The 22,065-nt window shown below is 40.4% G+C and overlaps 1 protein-coding gene across 2 annotated transcripts in view; it reads left to right on the top strand.

Moving 5' to 3' along the window:
* GRM7 (glutamate metabotropic receptor 7) overlaps nt 1-22,065 on the top strand; it is a 420,893-nt gene that overhangs the window by 366,151 nt on the left and 32,677 nt on the right. For both annotated transcript variants that reach the window (XM_081852489.1, XM_081852490.1), the window contains exon 9: nt 17,478-17,724. In XM_081852489.1, coding sequence (XP_081708615.1) covers nt 17,478-17,724 — 247 coding nt within the window. The remainder of the gene's footprint in view (nt 1-17,477; nt 17,725-22,065) is intronic.

The raw sequence follows: 22,065 nt of genomic DNA, 5'->3' as shown, positions 1-22,065 counted from the left end.
GTATTTGCCACCCTGCTCTCATTAGGGAAGAAAGGTGGGATATAAATTTAATAACTGATATGAATACTAATTAAAGATCAGCGAGGAAAACAAGGATTGGGCTGTTGGTGTGTGCTAGACAAACATGGCAAGCTTATCTATTGATGTATGCCAGGAATGTCATTAGAATATAAAAAGGTAAAGGGGCCCCTGACCATTAGGTCCAGTCGTGACCGACTCTGGGGTTGCGGCGCTCATCTCGCTTTATTGGCCGAGGGAGCCGGCATACAGCTTCCACACGGAAACACCGTTTACCTTCCTGCCGGAGCGGTACCTATTTATCTACTTGCACTTTGATGTGCTTTCGAACTGCTAGGTTGGCAGGAGCTGGACTGAGCAACGGGAGCTCACCCCGTCGTGAGGATTCGAACCGCTGACCTTCTGATTAAAATATATAGAATATAGTGCTATTTAAATTAGTTAAATAGCAAGTACAGTCTATTCATTCATTGCTGTTTGCATACTTCTAAAAGGAAGAGAACATATTTTGAAGTTGACCCTGATGGGCTTGCTAGTTGGCTGGATGTTCTAGTCTTTTCCTATATTGTACTATGCCAGAGGTTTGGATCACAATTACATTTACATATGTTCAGAGACATAGGTATATAGGAAATCATATTGGGCATTATCCTCCCAAAGTTGAGCACTGAAGACTTTTAGCATTCCATTTATTATGTTTCCCTTTGAATTGTTCAGGAATCAAAGTTATCCAAAACTGAAGACTTTTCTTCTTTGAGTTGTTGGATGGGGGTGGGGGGAGAATCTATTTCATTTTAACTTTTGCATTTCATAGAATGAATGAAATGCAATTGGTGTGAAGAAATATGATTTATAATGGTAGCTCATGCCTGGCAATGAAAAACCATAAAATGCCGAGATCATCTGTCAGTCATTTTAATGGGACATTTGTGGATGTGAAAAATGAAAAAAGCCTCCCGTAGTCATATGCTTGAAGAAGCAGGATAAGCACACAAATTGTATCCAGTTTAACATGCATGCATACACACAGTTTGGTTAAAGGAAAAAATAGAGTTATACTAAGGTCACTTACAGTGTAATCCAGTAAATGACTACTCAGGAGTAAGACCCATTGAGTTCAATAATATAGATTAGATCATTGCAACATGTTTTGTGTGGGATGGTTTTCCAAGATGGCTGAGAAGCTGCAGGTAGTGCAGGACACTCAACAAACAGACTCACAAGTCAACTCATCCTTCTAGGAAAGCCTGAAAAAAAATGAAACTTTTTATACAGGCAACGATCGATTTACGCACATCTGACTGATGCGTGATTGTGCAAACGTGCATGGCGCCAAATCCGGAAGTGACCTGAAGACATCAGTAAAACATCACTAAAATGGTGGAATAGGGGTGAGGTGGAACGTTTTAACATGGACCCCTCCAATGCGGATGGGGGTCTGGAATGTAACATAAGCCCCTTGCCTGTACCTGATGAAAAGTATGCAACATTAGAACCTGTCTAGCTTCAATGGGCAGGGTTTAACAAGACAGCTGCCTCAGTTTTGAGGGACCTAGTCCATGCTACTATCCTAATAAGGCGGTACATCAATGATAGGTAATATGGTACCCTCCAGATGTTGTCAGACTGCTGCTCCCATCTACCCCAGCCAGCATGGTCCAATAGTCAGGGTTGATGGGAGTTGCAGGACACAATGTTGGCTATGCACTGGAGAAAGATGAAGGCAGGAATTGGCATTGTAATGATGCAGATAGCCTTTCCACAGTGTTGGGCCTATCATTGGAGAGCTGGGAGGTGGAGATATTTTGTGCTCCTCCCAATGCAGCAAAATGTCGTGGGGCAGCACTACAGAAAGGCCTGTGGCTTTTTCAAGGCTACTCTGAGGAATTCCAGAAAACATTTCCCCAAGTGCTTTCCCAAGGGAATAAACCCATCAGTAATCATCCTGGAGCAGGGTGCATAAATATTTAACTCCAGATGCATTTAAAAAATCATGTATACTTTGTGTTCACAGTCAATTTTTTTCCTCTCAGCATTTCTTCAGCTTGCGAAATAAAAGATTCACAACCAATACACCCAAGCCATCTGCCAGGTGTTATGCTTTAAGACAAGGAGATTTAGGTTGGCTACAGCACTGCGACACCTGGATAAATAGTTCTTACATTGCTGGAAGGGGAAATTGAAAATTAGTCCTAGAGGACCCGTTTACCGTGGTACTATCTTCCTTTGCATTTGGCCTCTGCAGGTGGCAATCTTTCACAATATGACCCCAATTTTCTCTTTGGTATCCAAAGTCTCCTGCTGCTGGGAACATATTGAAGTACCAAAACCTGCATAGCTATAGCACATAATTTTGCTGTTTCTATGCTCTCATGAACTAGAGCCTTAAACTGGGAAACATTTGTGCTAAGCACTTATGAACATGTTTAGGGGGTTTATCAGTGTTATTGTTCTCCTCATTTGTTTCTCCCCAGGTTTATTACCATTGCATTGTTGCATGCCAAATTTTATTGCATTCTGAGGCAGCAATATGATCTCCACAAAAAAAGTGAGTGCAACATTTGTGCCAAATGAAATTTCACAGCTGTAAAATCTTATTGAATAGGTTCTCCACACACACACACACACACACACAGAGAGAGAGAGAGAGAGAGAGAGAGAGAGAGAGAGAGAGAGAGAGACCCAAAAATATTTCTGCTTTCATGTGGCCTTACACTGTCACTGTTTTAAATATCACAGCAAACCAATATCAAAAAGCCCACTAATGTCTGAGAGACTTCATTTGGGTTTCTTTTAGGAGAGAGGAGCTGAATGCTTTTAAAAGCAACCATTGAGGAACCATGCACTTTTAAAAGCAAAATTGATTTTTCTGGTGTCACTTAGGTTTCCCTGGAACAGCAAAGACAAGGCAGTTATCTTTCTATATGTTTACAAAGAATGTAGTCCCAGTTGACTTGTAAAACTGCCTTTATTTCTGTACTGAAGCACACTGGGATGTTAGGGAAGTTGAAAGGGTTTGTTTGCTTGTTTAAAGGACACTCATCCATTACTTTCGTGTGAGAGAAAGAACTTCTGTATCCCACATGCTGTATCCCATAATCAGGGTCATTCAGGGCATTTTTCTACCTGAGGCAGACAAGATGGTGCCTCCCTTTCATCATCATTGCAGTGATGGGATTGTTGTCTTTCACAAGACGGTGTATGTTTTTACACAACAGAGTGGGAAGTGATAGAGACAGGATGTCTTTGTTACTGTGTTCCATGAAGTGGGACTATTGTCCTTTGTTCTTTTCTCTTTTACTGTGTGATGCTAGAGAGAGAGGGAGCCATGTTGCAGTGCTCAGTGTGTGTTTATATGTAAATAAAGTAGATTAGCCAAAATGCTGAGGTCTATCACGAAAGCTCTGAAGACTCTGCGGATCTCTTAAGTGTGCCAGTGTCTGTTGGCATCAGTCGCTGTGATGTTGGGGCAGAAGAAAGCTTTTGAAGCTCCCAAATGATCAACCAGGAGGGAGAGAACATTCCAGTCGGGCGTGTGTCTCTGCCAGGGTCATACTTAAGAGTAGGACAAGCTCCTGACAAGGACAGCATCGCTCACCACATCTGAAGGCAGATGGCTAGCTTTGGGGTTGTGGGGCAGACTGTGTGGCACACAACTCTTGCCCTCACTACCATTCCTTCTCCGCCTCCCCCTAGTATCTGCCACTTGGAGCACCTGCCTCACTCTGCCCACTGTAGGGCACAACTATCATAAAAGTAGCGTGAAGGGTAGACAGTAGCACACTGTTTACTTGCATTGGATGCCAGTTCAATCCCTGGCATCACCGTGGAATGGAATGGAAGATTGATAAAGTCTTCAGGCCTTGGAGAACTGTTCCAGATAGAAAAGTTAATTCTGGTCAGGTCAGCCCATTGATTTGACTGGGTGTAAGGCAACTTCATACGTTCATGATGTACGTGCATTGCATGACAGTCAGTTTTTAGGCATTGGTTTGTAGAACAGGTGCAGAACCCTTGCAGCTAGCATTCTGTACATTTTCTTGCATTGTTGTTGTTAAGTTGTTAGATTTATTACTCACTGTTTAACCTGAAGGTTCCCAGCGCAGTAAACAAATACAGCATATCAATAACATGTAGAAAGTAGAAAACCAAAAACATTATGCAACAAATTCAGCAGTGAAAAGATGACTCTTCATATCGGCTGTCTTCACAGGTTTGAAGAAAAAGAGACATCTTAATTTTATGTCTAAAAATATTGTGGGAAACAGATGTACAGTATCTCCAGAAGCCCTATGTGGGTCAGCTGTCAATTCTCACAAATCTAACCCTACTCCTCAAAATCTTGTTTAAATATGGTGCTGAAAAGTGAGTCATTGTCAAATAATAATAGTCCTTGTGAAAAGATAAGGCAGGAAAGAGATTGAAACATAAGTTTTACCCCTTCCAGATAATAAGATGCCTCTTTTTACCAACCATAGAGAAGGAAATGTTGGCAGATGGAGGGTAGCCATCAGTGGGAGGGCATGTCATGGGCCATGTAAATAAAGCAGTGAAACAGAAGATAAAGCAGTGAAACAGAAGCAGCCCAGGAGGTGCAGATTGAACACTTCTGAAATAGTGATGGGGGGCATGTTCCTTGGAGACTTTGCATAATGACTGGAGAATGTGCACATTGCCTACAGAATGTGCAAAACACAGCCAAAATATACCTGTTCCCAAAAACTTTTGGGGATTATCCATATTTGCTAGCTAATGTAGTTCATAGATACACATTCCCCAAGGGCTATTGGAGATGATGTTTACTGGCCAAGAAATATGCACAGTTCCCTATCAAAGGACAGATTATGTGCACATTTTCCATGAGACCTGGTGAATATGCGCAATGGTCAGATGTTAGGCACACTAACCACTCAACTCACATATAATCCCTAACATGCACTCACATTGAGAAACTAGTGCCCACAAATGACATCTACTGTTAGTATAGTTTGGCAGCCATGCACATTCTGAAGTAACCTCACAAGGATATATCCTGTGTGAAGTAGCATTTAGAATCTCCTAGTTCACTCTGTCGTGTAAGTACATACTCAGGGACTGTAAAAAAATGTTCAAGTGAACAACAGTGTATTATGTGAGCCAAACCCCCAACTCATTTTCAAAGTCCCTTAAATTAAATGCAGAATCTTGTAGAGTTTCATGGTACACCAGAGCCGTTCCACCACAGGGAACAATTTGATGCAAAGAGATCAGTTCATGAAATTAATAGAACACTAATTCACTTATAAACTTCATCACACCTCTTTCAGACTGTCAAAAGTAGACAAACAGGTGTCTGCTCTGCATAATTTGCGGAATAGCCCTAGGCAGATGACTTCTTGTTAGATGTTTTAAAATCCTCCATAAGGAGTCTTATGACAGACACATTTTACCAGACTAAGAAATCATACATATTCATGAGAAAGGGAATTTCAATTTTAGTGTTAAAAAATGGCTGTCTGCCTTCATCACCTTTTAGTCCTGCTTAGACCAATCTGACAGCTAATTAATTACCTGAGCCATAGATGCACCTCCAATTTCAGCATACTAGGTGAAATTTATCAGCTAGGGTGATTAATACATTGCATGTTGAAATCCCTAATGGATGAAGGAGCCATCTATATTAGAAGGGCCTATGGATTGCAAATTGTATTTTTGATATGGTTACTCCAGAACCAGGGACATCTTCTGATCTCATGACTTTTTTATTCTGGAAGCATTCCAGAACCTCAAAGGAACCAATCTAAACATACAAGTTTGATATGAGAATCAGGTCTTTTTTGCTCTGACTTTAATAAGTATAGACAATTTACAGTGTTATTTTAAACTACAGTTTTTTAAAATATATATATATTAGCTTTGTTATTCTGTTCATACAGAATACAACATGAATATTTGTAGTGTGTGTGTGTGTGTGTGTGTGTGTGTGTGTGAGAACATGGGTGTGTGGGAGATATCAGCATTGTTTTGAATGAAGAAAATAATTACAAACACAGAGGTGGGTAAACTGTTCTAGCCAGTGGAACAGATCATTATTTCCTCACCCCTTGGTGAGCTAAACTTTGACAGGTGAGTAGAGAAACTCATCTGTCAGTTGCCTGATGTCATTGTGTGGTCAGGTGATGCTATGCTTTGAAATCCCTACTGTCAGAACTACAAGACACAGTGCTGGGCTGCTTGGAAGCCCTTCGAAAACAGCTTTACATCTTGTTTGAGAAGGAGGAAGCAGTGTCCACCCTACATAAGTAGAACCATATACCTCTCCAGATCTCTTTGACAGCATATACTTAGTAGATTCTACTACAAAGTGCTTTCCTTGGTCATTCAAGCTGTTAATTCAGTCCAAATCTGTCTCAGCAGCATGTTCCCCAAAGCGAGCTGTCCTAGTTCTCCACACCCATACAAAGTTTGCCAACCAGTCATTACATACTGTACTGTTTTGGTCCCTTTTCCTTTTTATCTGGCAGGTAACTTGCACTGGGATCTAAAAGCCAGTAAATTTCAGAGCCCTCCCAAAATATGCTAACCCCAACACAAGGTTTTTAAGACTCTTCTCATTTCCCACCAGATTCCACCCTGGTCATCCATGAACCCTACTTTATCACTGAGAAACCAAGCTCTATTTTTGCTTGCACTGTGGCCTGCTATATTCTTGCAGGCTTTGCCCTTTGATCTATCTTGGCTTCACAACCTGGTTCTGCTCCAGAGAGGACACTTTTTTAAATCAAAGTTTAGGAAGCTTGGCCATAGTAGAAATACTGCAGGCTGATATGTCTTCATAGCATTTATGTTATGTTAGATATATGCTTGGGAAATTGTCACTACCTTTTATAAATGAAGTTGAGAGTGTAGATAACCATAGTGGCAGTGGAAAGTTTCTAGTCTGTAGATAAACAATAATCTCTTGGAGTAAATCCACCTAACTAAAAAGTGTTGGAGAACAATGAATACATTTCTTTATCCTGAACTTCTAGCTAACACATAAGTTCATTTAAAACACATGAGGGCAATGTTTGTCTTGCAATCCAGATAACACTTGCTTGTAACTCTTTGTCTAAGTTAACTCCACTCCTAAAAGCTGAGACATTTTGTTTATTGTTCTCTCCAGACAAATTGTCAGCTACTTATCTCTCTCATTTTATCTCTCTTCATCCTGTAAATAGTTCCTGCATGAATAAAGCCTTTGAACTCCAGTAACTATAAGTGATTGTTCCAATCTAATTCACCCAACCTGCAAGGTTTGCTAACACAAAAAAGGGTGTGAATCTAATCCCTACCTATGCTTAGTTTACTACAAAGCTCATAACTTTCAAGAAAAACTACTCTTTCACTTGGAGCTTGAAAAAGAGGCTTGCAAATCTAAAAGATCAGTTGTGTAACCACCTGCTATGTCAAGGATAGGAAGCATCAAGCCAGGGGCCAATGCAGGCCTCTTCTGTTCCCATACCCTTTGCAACCCCTATGCTGTGCCCTCCTTGAGCACTTTTACTGGCTAGAATGTGTTCTTTATTTGTGATAACATCTCTTGATTGCCCTGACAAAGGATGATGTGATATGAGGCACAGAATGCAGAACATCTGGTTCTTCAGTGGCCTACTGTGCTGTACATCCATACAAACGTTTGCCTCTTGCATGTGAACCTAGAATATCACCCTTTGGTTGAAAATGGGTTCTCCACCCATTTTTAAACAAAATTGTATGGGTAAATTTCAACCCACTACTTATGGAACCTTTATTAGTAGCTCCTCTTTCACTAGGAATGAGAAGAAGAGACTAGCAAATTTAACATCAGAAGAACCAGAGCTTTTTTTCAGGGGGTACTCAAGAATATGCAGTACCAACACCTCTTTTTTGTTGTTAAAAAGTGGCACTTACTGTAACACCTTCATGGTGAGTACTGGCACCTATTTGTCTAGAAAAATGGCACTGAGACGAAAGTGCAACCATCCTCTGTGAACACGACTATGTACAGCATTAGGCTTGAAATGTACCAGTAGTTTATAAACCAACATCTATTTTGTTCCCACTTGGACAACTGTATTATATTTTTTAATCATGTAACTTAGTATGCTAGTACAATCCCTGTTTGGGGCTTCTTTCGCTTAAGAGCAAATCAGTATGTCTGACATTGGACATGCAGTATTACCATGTGTTAAACAGCAAATGTAGTGGAAATAGCTTCTCATCATTTTCTTGTCCCTACAGAGAATATCACCTTTTGTTTAATTACAAAGCACTGATTTGACAGTCAGATGGTGCAAATGATACTCTGACATTCCCATGGAAACTTCAGAGAGGCTATTTGCATGCCTTGTTATTTTGTACAGTAATAGCTGCAATCATCATAACTACTATCATTTGTTTATCAAATGTCCCCTGGGTGCCATCATTAGTCACTGGTAAAACTTAGTGAGCTACACTGAAGACATAGCAATCAGCATAGCATTACTTTGCAGTTCAATTGACCTTAAAAACCCCACACCTCTTGTAGCCCAAGAGGTGTGTGTTAAACGCTTGCCGTGTAAAAACTCCCACAAATGGAAATGCTAAATTCTGTGTTTGAAGAAAAATTATGCAAATGCCATAATTGTTACCTATTATCATCCTCAGATGCAGATAGAAATGCATTATGGTTTGCAGTACAAGAATATTTTGTTTTTGGTAATGAATTGCCTATTTATAGTTGCAGATAGCTGTCTCCCCGTTTACAATATATTCAGTATGTGTGCGACTGTGTATATGCGCATCACTCCAAACCCAGAAGTAACCCAGAAACATCACTGAAATATAATTAAAAGGGCTTTTTCAATGGGTTTCAGTTATACATGATTTCACTGACATGTGCAGTGCCTTGGAATGTGAGCTCGGTGGGGGGCTTCCTGTGTAGTGAAAGGATTTTGAATAGTTATCGTGGATTTGGATGGAACAGAGAAAAGTGATGATAGGCTTGACAATATAAGGTCGTTGTGGGGTGCTCCAGGACCCTGTAGAATTGTTGTTTTCCCCCTCGACCTCCTACACTTGCACCTTTTGAATTTTCACTGTTAAATTACCCATGAAAATGTAGCTGTTGTCAACACGTTAAATAGGTGTTTAATATTTCCATTTCTGGCAACTCATTTGCTCTTGTGTGTGTGAGTGTCTTATTTTCCTAGAAAACAAAAAATAAATAAATACATTAACACTGTATATCATCAGAGATATACAGTCTGAAGCAACTTTGGGTAAAAATAACAGAGTTAAATGAAATCATATTCTTGAAACCCAACACAAAAAAGAACATATATTTCTAAATCTCTAAAAAGAATAACCATTTTTTGTCCCATGTTTGTGTAAAGAGACAAGCCACATACATGCTTTATGTATCCAGTTTGTAAAACGTCTCATTTTGAAGAGAACAGAATCAGCTCAGTAACCAAGATAATATGTGGATTAATTTAGCATTCAGAAAATCCTACCCTTGCAAATGCTATTTCTCAAGCTGCAGGAGTTAGAATGAAGCGTGGACCCCAATCTACAGTGGGCCCCTCTCTGCCAGTGTGTAGGAATACCGCAGAGGCCCAGTTTTGACCCAAATAGGCAGCCCCCCAAAAAGGCCATGGTAGAGTCACTAGCTAATTGCCAGATGCCCTCATAAATATATGGAGACAGGCATCTCTCCCCACCCACCCACAATTACCCAAGAAGGGGTGCTATTTTATAATATATCTCCATTTACAGACAATGTTGTATAAAATGCTTTTTACCTACTCCAAACAGCTAGAAACAGTCCCACATTTTTAGCAGTTTAAAACTGCTAAAAGCATGAAGATTTTAAAAGGATTTTTCCTCCACCAAAACTACCACATGGACATTGGATGGAAGAGACTTGCCAGTCTTTTTATGTGAATGGAACATGAACAGGATTCATCACTAGTGAGAAGCATTTACTTGAAGAGCCATAAAAAGCTTGGGTTTTTGCTACTTTGTTCCAACTACAGAATCCCAACTTAAGAAAGATTTGGATTGTAGAAAAGCAAGGATTTGTGGTTCATCATTGCCGACTGGAAATTCATCTTCCAAATCTGGTTATGCCATAACAGTTTAAACCAAAGCTGTGGAGGAACATTAATTGTTCCAGGAACTAATCTCCCAAACAAGTGCTGCTGAAATTAAATCAGTTTACTTTAAAGAAATAGGGCGGTGTCCACTGTTAGTCAGAGCAAATCTATGGAAATCAGTGTGCTTAAGTAAATTCATGTATTTATTTAAGTATTAAATATTCAAGTAAATATTTAATTAAATAGCTTCCTCAGAGTATGACAGTTGGATTTCACACAAACGTTTTAACCTCCCATTATATGTTCTGCCATTCATGTGAGAAAACAAAGGGCAAAGTTTTGTGAAATGGACAGCTGGAGGACAAAACATAAATTCAGAATTATGACAGATTGGAATTAGAAAAATCTGGATGAAAGATTCCCTCCCCCCTCCCCCTGGTACATGTCACACAAGTGAATATTTTCTTTCCAATCTCTTTTTTCTGCTGCCTCAGGTAATCGAGATGAAAACAAGTTCTAAACAGTTCTAAAACATATGGAATGAACATGACAGAGTTGTCTAGGCATGGAGGTGAGCCTGTAGCCTCCATCTGGTACTGCAAAACCAAGTGCAACAGAAACTGCATGTTGTTGTTGTTTTTTTAAAAAAACAACCTTATGCTATATCATGTAGACAGTGATAGGTCTTTCCCTTGGGATGTGCCTTGTGCTAAGTGGATGTACAACTTGTAAAACAGAAACAAGCACCAAGATGTCACTGAAAGCAATGACTGGTTGGTTGGTTAGTTTTTAAAAAATCTTCATACCACATTCACTATCCCTTGTTATTTTCCGATAATAAACTTGTAGTACCAATTAATTTAAGCAACAAAAACAACAAAAGCAAGCAGAGTTCTTGCCCTCTTTTCTGTCTGCTTCTCTCTGTCTAACTAATATATTGAGTGAATGGGCCTGAGATGTATGTATTCAGACTGGACCTATGTAAGTAAAGGTAAAGGGACCCCTGACCATTAGGTCCAGTCGTGGCCGACTCGGGGGTTGCGGCGCTCATCTCGCTTTATTGGCCGAGGGAGCTGGTGTACAGCTTCCGGGTCATGTGGCCAGCATGACTAAGCCGCTTCTGGAGAACCAGAGCAGCACACGGAAATGCCGTTTACCTTCCCGCTGGAGCGGTACCTATTTATCTACTTGGACTTTGATGTGCTTTCGAACTGCTAGGTTGGCAGGAGCAGGGACCGAGCAATGGGAGCTCACCCCGTTGCGGGGATTGAACCGCCAGCCTTCTGATTGGCAAGTCCTAGGCTCTGAGGTTTAACCCACAGCGCCACCCGGACCTATGTACTCACAGGCTATTGTACATATGGTGATGCACTGCAATATTGTAAAAGAAATGGGGGAAAATGTCTTGTCCTGGAATTAAGTTAGAGTGAAAAGAAATGCGATCACATGATAGAAGTGAATAAAATTATACATGGTGTGGAGAAGGAGGATAGTTTTTCTGTCATAACACTGGAACTCATGGACACCCAATGAAACTGCATGTTGGAAGATTCAGGGCAGAAGAAAAAATGCATTTCTTCACACAGTACATAGTTAAACTAAGGAATTCACTCCTTGATGGCTATACTCTGCCTCCATGGATGGTTGGCCACTGTGAAAACAGGAGGCTGGACTAGATGGGCCACTGGCCTGATCTAACTGGCTATTCTTATGCAGATCAGTGTTTGTAGGTAGAGCGTAGAAAGAAAACACATGTTTAAGTTAAGGGTTATGTACAAAAGAAGCAAACCCGGAGCTAGAACTATGAACAGAGTGAAGATACGAAAGGGCATTATTGTGGAAATTTCAAGTTCATAGAATCATAGAACGTTGGAAGGGATCCTAAGGGTCATTTTGTCCAACCCTCTGCAATGCAGGTATCTCAGCTAAAGTATCCATGCCAGGTGGCCAGCCAATCTTTGCTTGAAAACCTCCAAGGAAGGAGAGTCCACCCACTTCCGAGGGAGTCAATTCCACTGTTGAGCAGCTCTTACCATCAGAAAGTTCTTCCTGATGTTTAGTCAGAATCTCCTTTCTTGTCACTTGACACCATTGGTTCAGGTTCTACCCTCCGAATTGGGAGAAAACAAGATTGCTCCATCTTCCATGTGACATCCCTTGAGATATTGGAAGATGGCTATCGTATCTCCTCTTAGTTTCCTATTTTCCTAGTTAAACATACCCAGCTCCTTCAAGCGTTCCTCATAAGGCTTGATATCCAGACACTTGATCATCTTGGTTGCCTTCCTTGTTCCAGCTTGTCAATATCCTTCTTAAGTGGTTGTTTTGCTATGTAATAGTAGACCTTTCTCAGATAACTAACAGTGTAGTCTGTTCAGAAGTCGGTCCTGTTGAATGCAATGCCTCTCCTCAGTGCCTGATTAAGTAAGAGATGTAGGTAGATGGTGAAATCGTCAACAATACATGACAAACCACTAGTTGTGTAAAGAGTATGTATTGTAGGACAAAAACAGCTGTTACCTCTTCCTCCATCACAGGGCCATTACCAACAGTTGCTTTATGAGGACGATCCAGACATTGTATTGTCTTGTGAATATTTTTATGATTGAAATTTGAGTTTATTTTTAAATGGCCTTGTGAAGATTTGTTTCATTAAAATAAATAATGATGATGAAAATAACCATTCCTTTTGATTCGACTCACTAGTAAAGCCCCATAATGAAAACACAAGTCATTTCAGCTACCCACTTCTCGCTAGCAGAGAAACACAGAACATCTCAGTTGATACAGAAAAAGATATGAAATCGTCTATTGAATGATGCTTCTTTTAAAAGTGTTAGTACAAAAAGTAATTTGTTCTTAGAGGGAGGCAATTGTCAAGTGTGACCCTGCAGTAGCGTATTTACAGCCCAATTGTCTTTCTCTTTATAGGCTTTTATGGTGAAAGAGTGGTAGTCGCTAAATAAAATATGATGTCCAAACTGTGGCATTTCATAGTACAACCCCACAAGGACCTGATCCATAAGTGATTAGAGGATGCAACAGCCCCTTAGCCATTAAAATTGTCTATTTGGTGCCATATGTGCTGTTCGAAGTTTTCTAGTTAATATCGCTGCACTTTAAAGGCTATTTGCAGCATTTTAAGGTAATTTTGTGTCATTTGCATGGAGAACATGAGATTGTGGCACACATGGAAATTCAAACTGAAATATTTTATGTAAAGTAAATGATCAAACCTAGGTACCTTTGCATTCAAATGATATCCTGAGGGTGTTCTTGTTGCTAATGTACTTTAGCAAAGTTTGATGTGTTCTTGATTTCAGGTTGATGTAACTTTTTTTGGGGGGGGGGGGAGCCAGATTAAAATTCTGAATTGTTGCGGCTCCTGAACAAATGTGTTGATCAGAACAAAGCTATACACCAGACGTTGCACGTTTCTGAATATTGTGAAAAATCTCTCAGCCCAAAACTGTATCAAACATTTTTTCTAAAAGAAGTGTATTTTTTTCAAGAAAATACGTTCATAAATGTGCATTTTGAGATAATATAAGTTTTAAAATGCATATTTAAATATGTATTTTGTGAGAAATTTTATGTGGATTTAAGGAATGCATATTAATGTGGAAAGTAGGATGAAAAGGATTTATGAGGAAACACATGTGAAAACCTCCTTGGAAGGTGATAGACTCACCTTTAGTGGAGGTTTTTAAACAGAGGTTGGATGGCCATCTGTCCAGGGATGCTTCAGTTGAGATTCCTGCATTGCAGGGGGCTGGACTAGATGACCAACTCTACAATTATATGCTTCTTTGCAAGAGACAGATGAAGAAATGGGCTGGCTCATCCATCTCTAGCCATTCTTCCCTAGCCAGGTGTACATTTCGTGCACAACAGAAGCAGGTTTTGAAAGACAAAAGGAAGGACTTCTTTGCATAGTGCCTTGTTGACAAACAGATTTTGCTGCCACAAAATGTAGGGATGGAACTTCTTCAGTTGAGGATTAGGCATGGAGGATAAGCCTAGCAATTGCTACAAGTCATGATGTCTACACACTGCAGAGCAACACTAGGAGAGGGCTATTGCTCTCTTTTCTCAGTTGTGAGCTTTCCATGGGCAGCTCATTGGTCACTGCGAAACAGGACATCCAGCAGAATTGTTTTAACGTACTTAATGATGCACAGTAGTGGTGAAGAGGCAAGGAAGACATTTCTATAAAGGAGCCTTTGAGGTCCTTTGTCAGTGTGGAGTTCCAGATCTGATACCCACTGAGAGCTACAATGGACTCAAACTAAAATACAAATTGTCTGCTAGCTTTGGCTACCAATTTCAGGGAAGGTCCTCTGTAAGTTACCCTTTTCATGAAATTTGGCACAGGGAAGAGTAATCTCCCATACTGTTGCAAGCTGAATGGCAGGCTGCCCTTTAATCTCAGCGCACCCTCTGAATAATTATGGGGCAAAATTTAATCTGCAATTAAAGCATCAGTTGATTAAGCTACTAAATAAATTGAGGCTTGCGAGGCTTCTTAAAGCCTCTGTAACATGAATTAGCAATTCTTCATCCTTTCCACTGTACACATGTACAGGTGGGTCACCCATTCAGGCACTTAACTCTCAGCATATAAGTAGATTTATCCTATTTGATGGGAGCAATTGTCCAAGAAGCTAAAATCATGCTTTAGTGCCTGACTGGTTTACTAGACCTAGAGCGATCAGTCTTTTTTAGAAATGAGAGGAACCTTTGAGGCTGAATAGCATGAAAATAAGGGGATTTTATTCTTGACTTACACTAGAGAGTACCTGAGAAAAATGGTAATTTTCCTCTTTTTTAGTCAACATTTTTTTAAAAACTAGGCCTTAACTAGGAGGACCAAGGGACGCGGGTGGCGCTGTGGTCTAAACCACAGAGCCTAGGGCTTGCCAATCAGAAGGTCAGCGGTTTGAATTCCCATGACGGGGTGAGCTCCTGTTGCTCAGTCCCTGTTCCTGCCAACCTAGCAGTTCGAAAGCACATCAAAGTGCAAGTAGATAAACAGGTACCACTCTGGCAGGAAGGTAAACAGCATTTCTGTGCACTGCTCTGGTTCGCCAGAAGCAGCGTTGTCATGCTGGCCACATGACCCGGAAGCTGTCTGCGCACAAACGCCGGCTCCCTTGGCCAGTAAAGCGAGATGAGCACTGCAACCCCAGAGTCATCCATGACTGGACCTCACAGTCAGGGGTCCCTTTACCTTTAGGAGGACCAAGTTTCAAATCCCTACTAAGCTATAAAGCCATGGGACAGCCATTATCTCTCAGGCAGGGACAGTAGAAGTGGGGACGCAGGAATATCACTGCCACTCCCTGGGCTTGTTCAGGATGGTGGCAAGTTTGAGAATTCACAGATGCACCAGCAGAAGCAGTGGATTGGCTCCTCTGATGCCCTACAGAGACCTGACCTCACCACTACCCTGCTCTTTCATCATTCAAATAAGTGACATGAAAACTGATGTTTAAAGGCCAGCTCTGCCCCTCTGCTGCTTCATCATACCTGTACTCCTGTACTTAGCCTAACATGCTACTTGGGTAACTGCCTGAAATCCTTGGAGGAAGAATCCCCCATCCTAGTGGGATGTCCATCCTAGTAAAAATGCATAAGAAGATAATGTTGGTATCTTTGTGTTGGGGGGAAGAGCAGCTAGCTACATCCCTCGTAAGAAAAATGGAAAAGTGTGCTTGAAACACACATTTGCACAACCCATGTAAGTGGAACCGGGATGAGTTGTGGTGAGGATCTTAAGGTACCAGTGGTGTTGGCTGTAGTGTAGACTTTACAAAGAAACTCTGCCTAAGTTTTTGTTCGTTGGAGCTCAGTCAGACAATACCTGGGATTACAGAACTTCAAAGCCTAGGGGATTCCTTGAGTTGTGCTCTGTGGACTAGCTAGCATACTTTCCCCTTGAGCAGGGGTCAGCAAACTTTTCACCAGTGGGCTGGATCACCCGCGCAAGGGAGTGCGCGAGAGAGCGCGCACACGTGCACATGCACACCCCCCCGCCCTCTGCTCTTTCCCCACTGGTTTTCAGAGCCATGGTGGGGGAAGAGGTGATGTCTGCAGCTTCCTATTGGCTGCAGGAGCTTCCTGCAGCCAATAGGAAGCTGTGGCTGCATCGCGGTGCACCGATTTAGCTCCATGCAGGGACTGACCAAGTGGGCGGCAAGGGCCGGGGGCCAGTTTAACAACCCCCTCGGGCAGTATTCGGCCCGCAGGCCATAGTTTGCCAACCCCTCCCCTTGAGTGTTAAAATTAGTTTTAAGAACTTTGCACAGCTAAGCTATGGTTAGTGTCCAGGACACTAATAGATTATTTTTTTAAAGGCAGTTGAAAACTCCCTGGAAAAATAGAGGTGTGATTTGACAAGAACAAAACTGGAAGCAAAACCGAAAAGACTGAGCCAATGTTGCAAACTGGGAGAGAAGTCTCCCAAACAAGATGTATTTTTCCGAAAAGCTTGCCGAGGAAGCTCATAAATATTGAGTTGGTTCTGGGAAATTTGCCTGTTATATTCCAACACCCAGGACTCAGCATGCAGTCCCCTTGTTGGACTGTGATGACTTATACAACTCCATGTCTTAATCTTCATTCCAGGAGACAATAAGCTCTGCCAGAAATAGTTCAGTGAAGGGAATTATGTACATGATATTATTTTATGATGAAAAACACCAATTTTGTAGACTTAACCTGAGAGTTAAGTTCTGTTTGATATAGTGAGATTTACATTGTGTTTATACATAAGATCGTATGAGATTTCTAACCTAGAAATATTTGGTTTTACTGCAAAAGTATCTGCAAACTTGACAGAGCCCTGTCCTGTTTATATTATTTGGTCTTCATATGGTGTGAAAATGTGGGTAGGGATGAAGCTGAATGACAAGAAGATTGAGGGCAGACAATGGAAGTATTTATTCCCTCAGTTCATAGTTAAACCATGGAATTCACTAGCACAAGACTGAGTGATGTATGCCATCTTGGATAGCTTTAACAGAGATTTAGATAAATTCATGGGAGAAAAGGCCACTAATGGTTACTAGTTCTGCTGGCTATATATTGCTTCCAATATCAAAGGTAGGAAAACAGCTGCTGGAAAACCCAAATGGTAAGAGTAAGCTCTGATGGCTTCCTACAGTTTATTATTGGCTTCCTACAGTTACTGTGGGAACAGAATGATGGAGCAGCAGCACTTTATCTATGGTGAACCGCTACTGCAAAATTCAGAGCAAGGAAAACAAACTATCTTGTAGCCCACCCTATTTCAAGTTATGTCAGAGGCACCTCTTTTTTAAGGTGCTGTTGTCCAATTCTCAATTGTTATTCAACAGTGTCCTTGTGTGTTCTTTCTCCTAGGTCTACATACAAACCACCACACTTACAATATCCATGAATTTAAGTGCTTCAGTGGCCCTGGGGATGCTTTATATGCCGAAAGTGTACATCATCATCTTCCACCCTGAACTAAACGTCCAGAAGCGGAAGCGCAGCTTTAAGGCAGTAGTGACAGCAGCAACCATGTCGTCGCGACTGTCACACAAAACTAGCGACAGACCAAATGGGGAAGCAAAAACAGAACTTTGTGAAAATGTAGACCCAAACAGTAAGTAATCTCGAACTTGTTGCTTTCTCTGCCGGTGCTATGCTAGGGGTCATGTTGAGAAGTGCCTTCATAAGTTCTGGTCTCCTATTTTGAAGATTATACACAGATATCTAAAGGTATCTCATCTCTGTGGGAAGCTCTTTTTATGACATTTATTCTTTCTCTATTGCTCTTTGGCTCTTCCCACTGAGAGAGACCCTCTGTGCTACTCTTGAAAACCACAAGCATTTATTCCTCCTTGCCTCACCTTCTCTTTTAGGAATAGGCTTCCAAGTATAGCAGTTTTCTTTCATAATTGACCCCAGTACTGTGCCCTCATTCACACCTGCCCTATATGACTGAAGGTCTTAAATGGAGAGGCAGGACATCTGCCTGGTGGTCCCTCTCCTTTCTGTGTCTGACTTAACTTGGCTAATTCACACATCTGTTAATCTCTGTGGAGGCATTTTCTCCATGCTTATATCCAGTACTGAAAAGTAGGAATACAGACATAATTCACAATTATTATTATTATTATTATTATTATTATTATTATTATTATTAAAATCACATGTGGTTCTCAGAACCTGAGACTAAAGCATTCACAGGCAACACAATCTCTGTGCCAAATGTGAGGAAAGAGAAATTTAAAAAGATTTATTTTGATTGATTTGTCCTCTAAAGTAGATGTTATTTGGTGTTCCATAGTACAACAACTATGGGAAAGAAACACAAGCTATAGACAGTTCTTAGTTAAAATCAGTGTTACTTCAATACTGACAGGATTTGTATTTGTTCATTTAGAAACCGTTCTGGTTCTGTGCTGTTATATGGAATATGGTATATTCAAAATTTCTGAATGAAGCAGTGACATTTTGCTCTTTCAATGTGTAGCACACTCTAGGAATGAGCGGCACAATCTGGGGGGTTTTTTTTGCATCAAGAGAAATGACATTCATCCTTTAATATCCTCAGAAACAAACTATTTGAAAATATGCAAATTTATTTAAATAGATGGGTTAAAAAGCAGATGATTGATTAACCATTTTATTGACAGCCCTAATAATAACCTGAGGGCTCGTGTTAACTTGAATGTTATACACACATGCAAATTTGATGCAAATTATATTAGAAAACATTTTAGTAGATATGGTTGTCTTCCTTAGAAGAGTCTATAAACTCAAACTTCACATTTGTCAACAGCAGTTGAAGTGTCATATAACAGAGTCAACTTCAGGCAACTTCTTTCAGTGCATTGCAGAAAGGCTTTTGTGTCATATGGAGTGTCCGAACTTCCTTACCAGTTAAGGAGATTAAAGGCATTCTCCTGCTAATTCAAAAACAATCAAAATCATAAGGCAGCCTTATGGGCTTGGCTTAAATATGATTGGCAATCACATATAAAATTATTATGTTTACACCTTGACTTTCAGAGACATTGGGTTATATCCAGTGCTAATGCCAGCCACTGAAATTAAGGGATTTGATTAATTCAGGCCCATTAATTTCACTGGGTCTTCTCTGAGTAGGACTAGCAATGGATACAACCAACTGGGTGGGATTCAATTAACGAGTCCTGTCTGCAGAAGCCCTGTTTGCACAATAGAGCTTCCCATCCTCTCTGCCCCCTCATCCCCAGAAATTTACCTTCGGATGGTGCAGCAAAGTAAAAAAGGATATTGGGAGTTGCAACTGAGGGAGCCTCTAAATATACATTTTGGTTTTAAAAACTCATAGTAGTCTCAGAGTTTTATCAGGAGCTACTTATTGTCCCTTGCCCAGTTTAAACAAATTCTAAATCAAATTAAAAGCATGAATGGAGAAGTTGTTGTCGCTGCTACTTACCAGCACTAGTGCAGAGAGATCTGATATCTCATGATGCCGGAAGCCTACATTGTTTCTTATGATCCCACAAGTAAAACATGATTATCATTCTTGATTCATCTTCTCACCCTTTGGATCCTACGGTGTAATTCCCTATGAAATTGCCAACAGCCAATCTGTATGTGAGTCAATAAGCTATCGTTTCAGAGTGACACTTAAAATTAATTAAACTCTCAATAAAACATGTTGGAAGTATCTCGTTTCGCACACCTATGCAATTTTTTTCTTGCAGATGCACAGTAATCACCAGTCTGTCACAAGCAGGTCTATCTATGTTATTGTTTCTTCTCCCCCCCCCCTTTCATATCTTAATTACAGAAAACACAAAAGTTGCAAAAGGGGATGAGATCTCATTTATCCCACTTTGCTTTATTTGCAGCGCCAAATGCAATTATCTTTAGAACTCGAAAGGTGCGTGTAATTTCAATGCTGCTCTTTTTTGGACCTGCTCTGTGGTTACAGCGAACCTCTAGAGGAGGCAGGAGAAACACCTGCCTTCAGGACCACCACTTATATAAATCCAAGTGCCAGCTGAATCTGTGCACAGGTAGTCCACACAACCAAGGTCCCCAAATTCACAAGCAGTGCTTGTGATGTCAGAGGCTCCCCTTCCTTCACACATTCACCATCCATGTGGAGGAAGCCTAGAAAGGGCTCATATATCGAAAACTAAAACGTGCTGATTGAGGTCTGAAATTAAGTCAATATCTCCAGCTAGTTGCAACCTGTGAGATGGAGCACACTAAAATACTATTCTGGCATAATCCCAAATCATTTCAATGTATATTACTCTGAAACAGAGCCTGATGACTTGTATACTTAATTTAGGCATGAAATGTTCTTTAAGAGCTATCTTTGGTTTAACAAAGGTTGTTGCTGTGAGGTGTTTGGTGGGATTTTACAATGTGTTCCTTTATTTAATGAAAAGATGAGGCTTTATATCCATGGTCTATATCTATCCCCACAGGAGATTCATGTACCTCAAAACACTAGATTGTTTGGTGACCAAAAACAATAATAAAAAGCTAGCAATTGACCGTGTTATTTTGTTGCTAAGAGTTTAACGTTTAACACACAAAAAACATATTTCTAGTGCAAGCAGACCTCACAATTGGTGCATTTCATAAACGTAAGAGAGGCAACATGTTTTAATGACATACGTGCCTCAGGTAAAGCACTGATAATGAGGTTGCAACAAATTATATGCAAGGTCATCTCATTATATATTGCTCCATCTTCAAGCATTTTTTCCTCCCTACAACCTCAAACACCAGTAGTTAAAAGGTGATAAGGGGTTTCTAATAATATGTTTCCTAATTGATCTTCTGGCAGTGATTTACTGAAGGCCAAAAACAGTGTAAGTGAGTTATTGGTACCATTCAGTGCACCATGGGACTGACCAAAGTGGAATGGTGGGGGACCATTACCTGCATGTGATGCTCAGTGAGTCTTGGTGAATGGCATGATCTGAGCCCTTTGCTAACAAATGCAGTGGGCAGCTGGTTGAGATGCATTCAAATATGAATCCATTCATATATGGCTCTTTGCTTCCACAGAAGCTTTCACAAATGGAAGTGGGATGGAGGAGATTTTCACATATTTCCCCTTCCCTTGCACTCCTGCCCTCAAAACGCTTCCCACTCTGTTCCAAAGACTCTCTTGCCAGTCCTCTAGAGCAGATTTTCAGAAGGGGCAAAGTGGGAATTAGTGAAAATCACCTTCCTCTTGCAGAAACCTTCACTATATCAAAGAGCCTTCTATGGCAGGAGGCTGAAGTGGGTGGAATCCAAAGCTTTTCCTGTCTTTTAACAACGTTAAAAGTCTCGCTAATCACTAATACTGTTATCATCTGATATGTGCATGTTCTCCTCATTGAGCAGCTTTGCTTTGCTATTACATGTTTCCATTATAAGTATTTTCCATATGTGATTGTGTTTAGAAATAAATAAATCCAGCAGTTTATAATGAGCAGAATTGTTGGAGGCACTGTTACTTCTTCTCTTAAATTGTTCATTTTCTCTCATGTGTTTCACTGGTTGAATTTCACGGTTATTTGACAAAATAACTCATAGTGTTATCATTTGAATAAGTGAAGTGTATGTTGTTCTTGATAGAAAGTGGCAAATTTGGACAAAAGCAAACTCCTCACCATATTTATCTTAATTTCGATGTCTGTGCCTGTTGTCTTTAGCTTCTTTAAAAGATTAATATATTTATGAAATCAGCAATGAGAAATAAGATCTCACTTCTTCCTTAATGAGAGGTTTCCCTTAAAAAAAAGTAGAATACTTTCTTTCAGAGAAACTGCTTCCAAAATACTACTTTCTTCAGAATGTTTGAGAAGCAAAACAATTTTCCTCCAGGTATGTGACCACATCAAGGCATTATCTTAAAGCACACACACACCCCTTGGGTCAGAAAATCATACTATGTAGAGTTCTTACATAATTGTGCCAGATAATAACATTAAATTCATTG

Source organism: Podarcis erhardii (assembly GCF_964252035.2).
Source record: "Podarcis erhardii genome assembly, chromosome: 2".
In the NCBI taxonomy this organism is placed as follows: Eukaryota; Metazoa; Chordata; class Lepidosauria; order Squamata; family Lacertidae; genus Podarcis; species Podarcis erhardii.
Note: the sequence above shows the minus strand (reverse complement) of the source record. Positions and strands in the feature narration are given on the sequence as shown.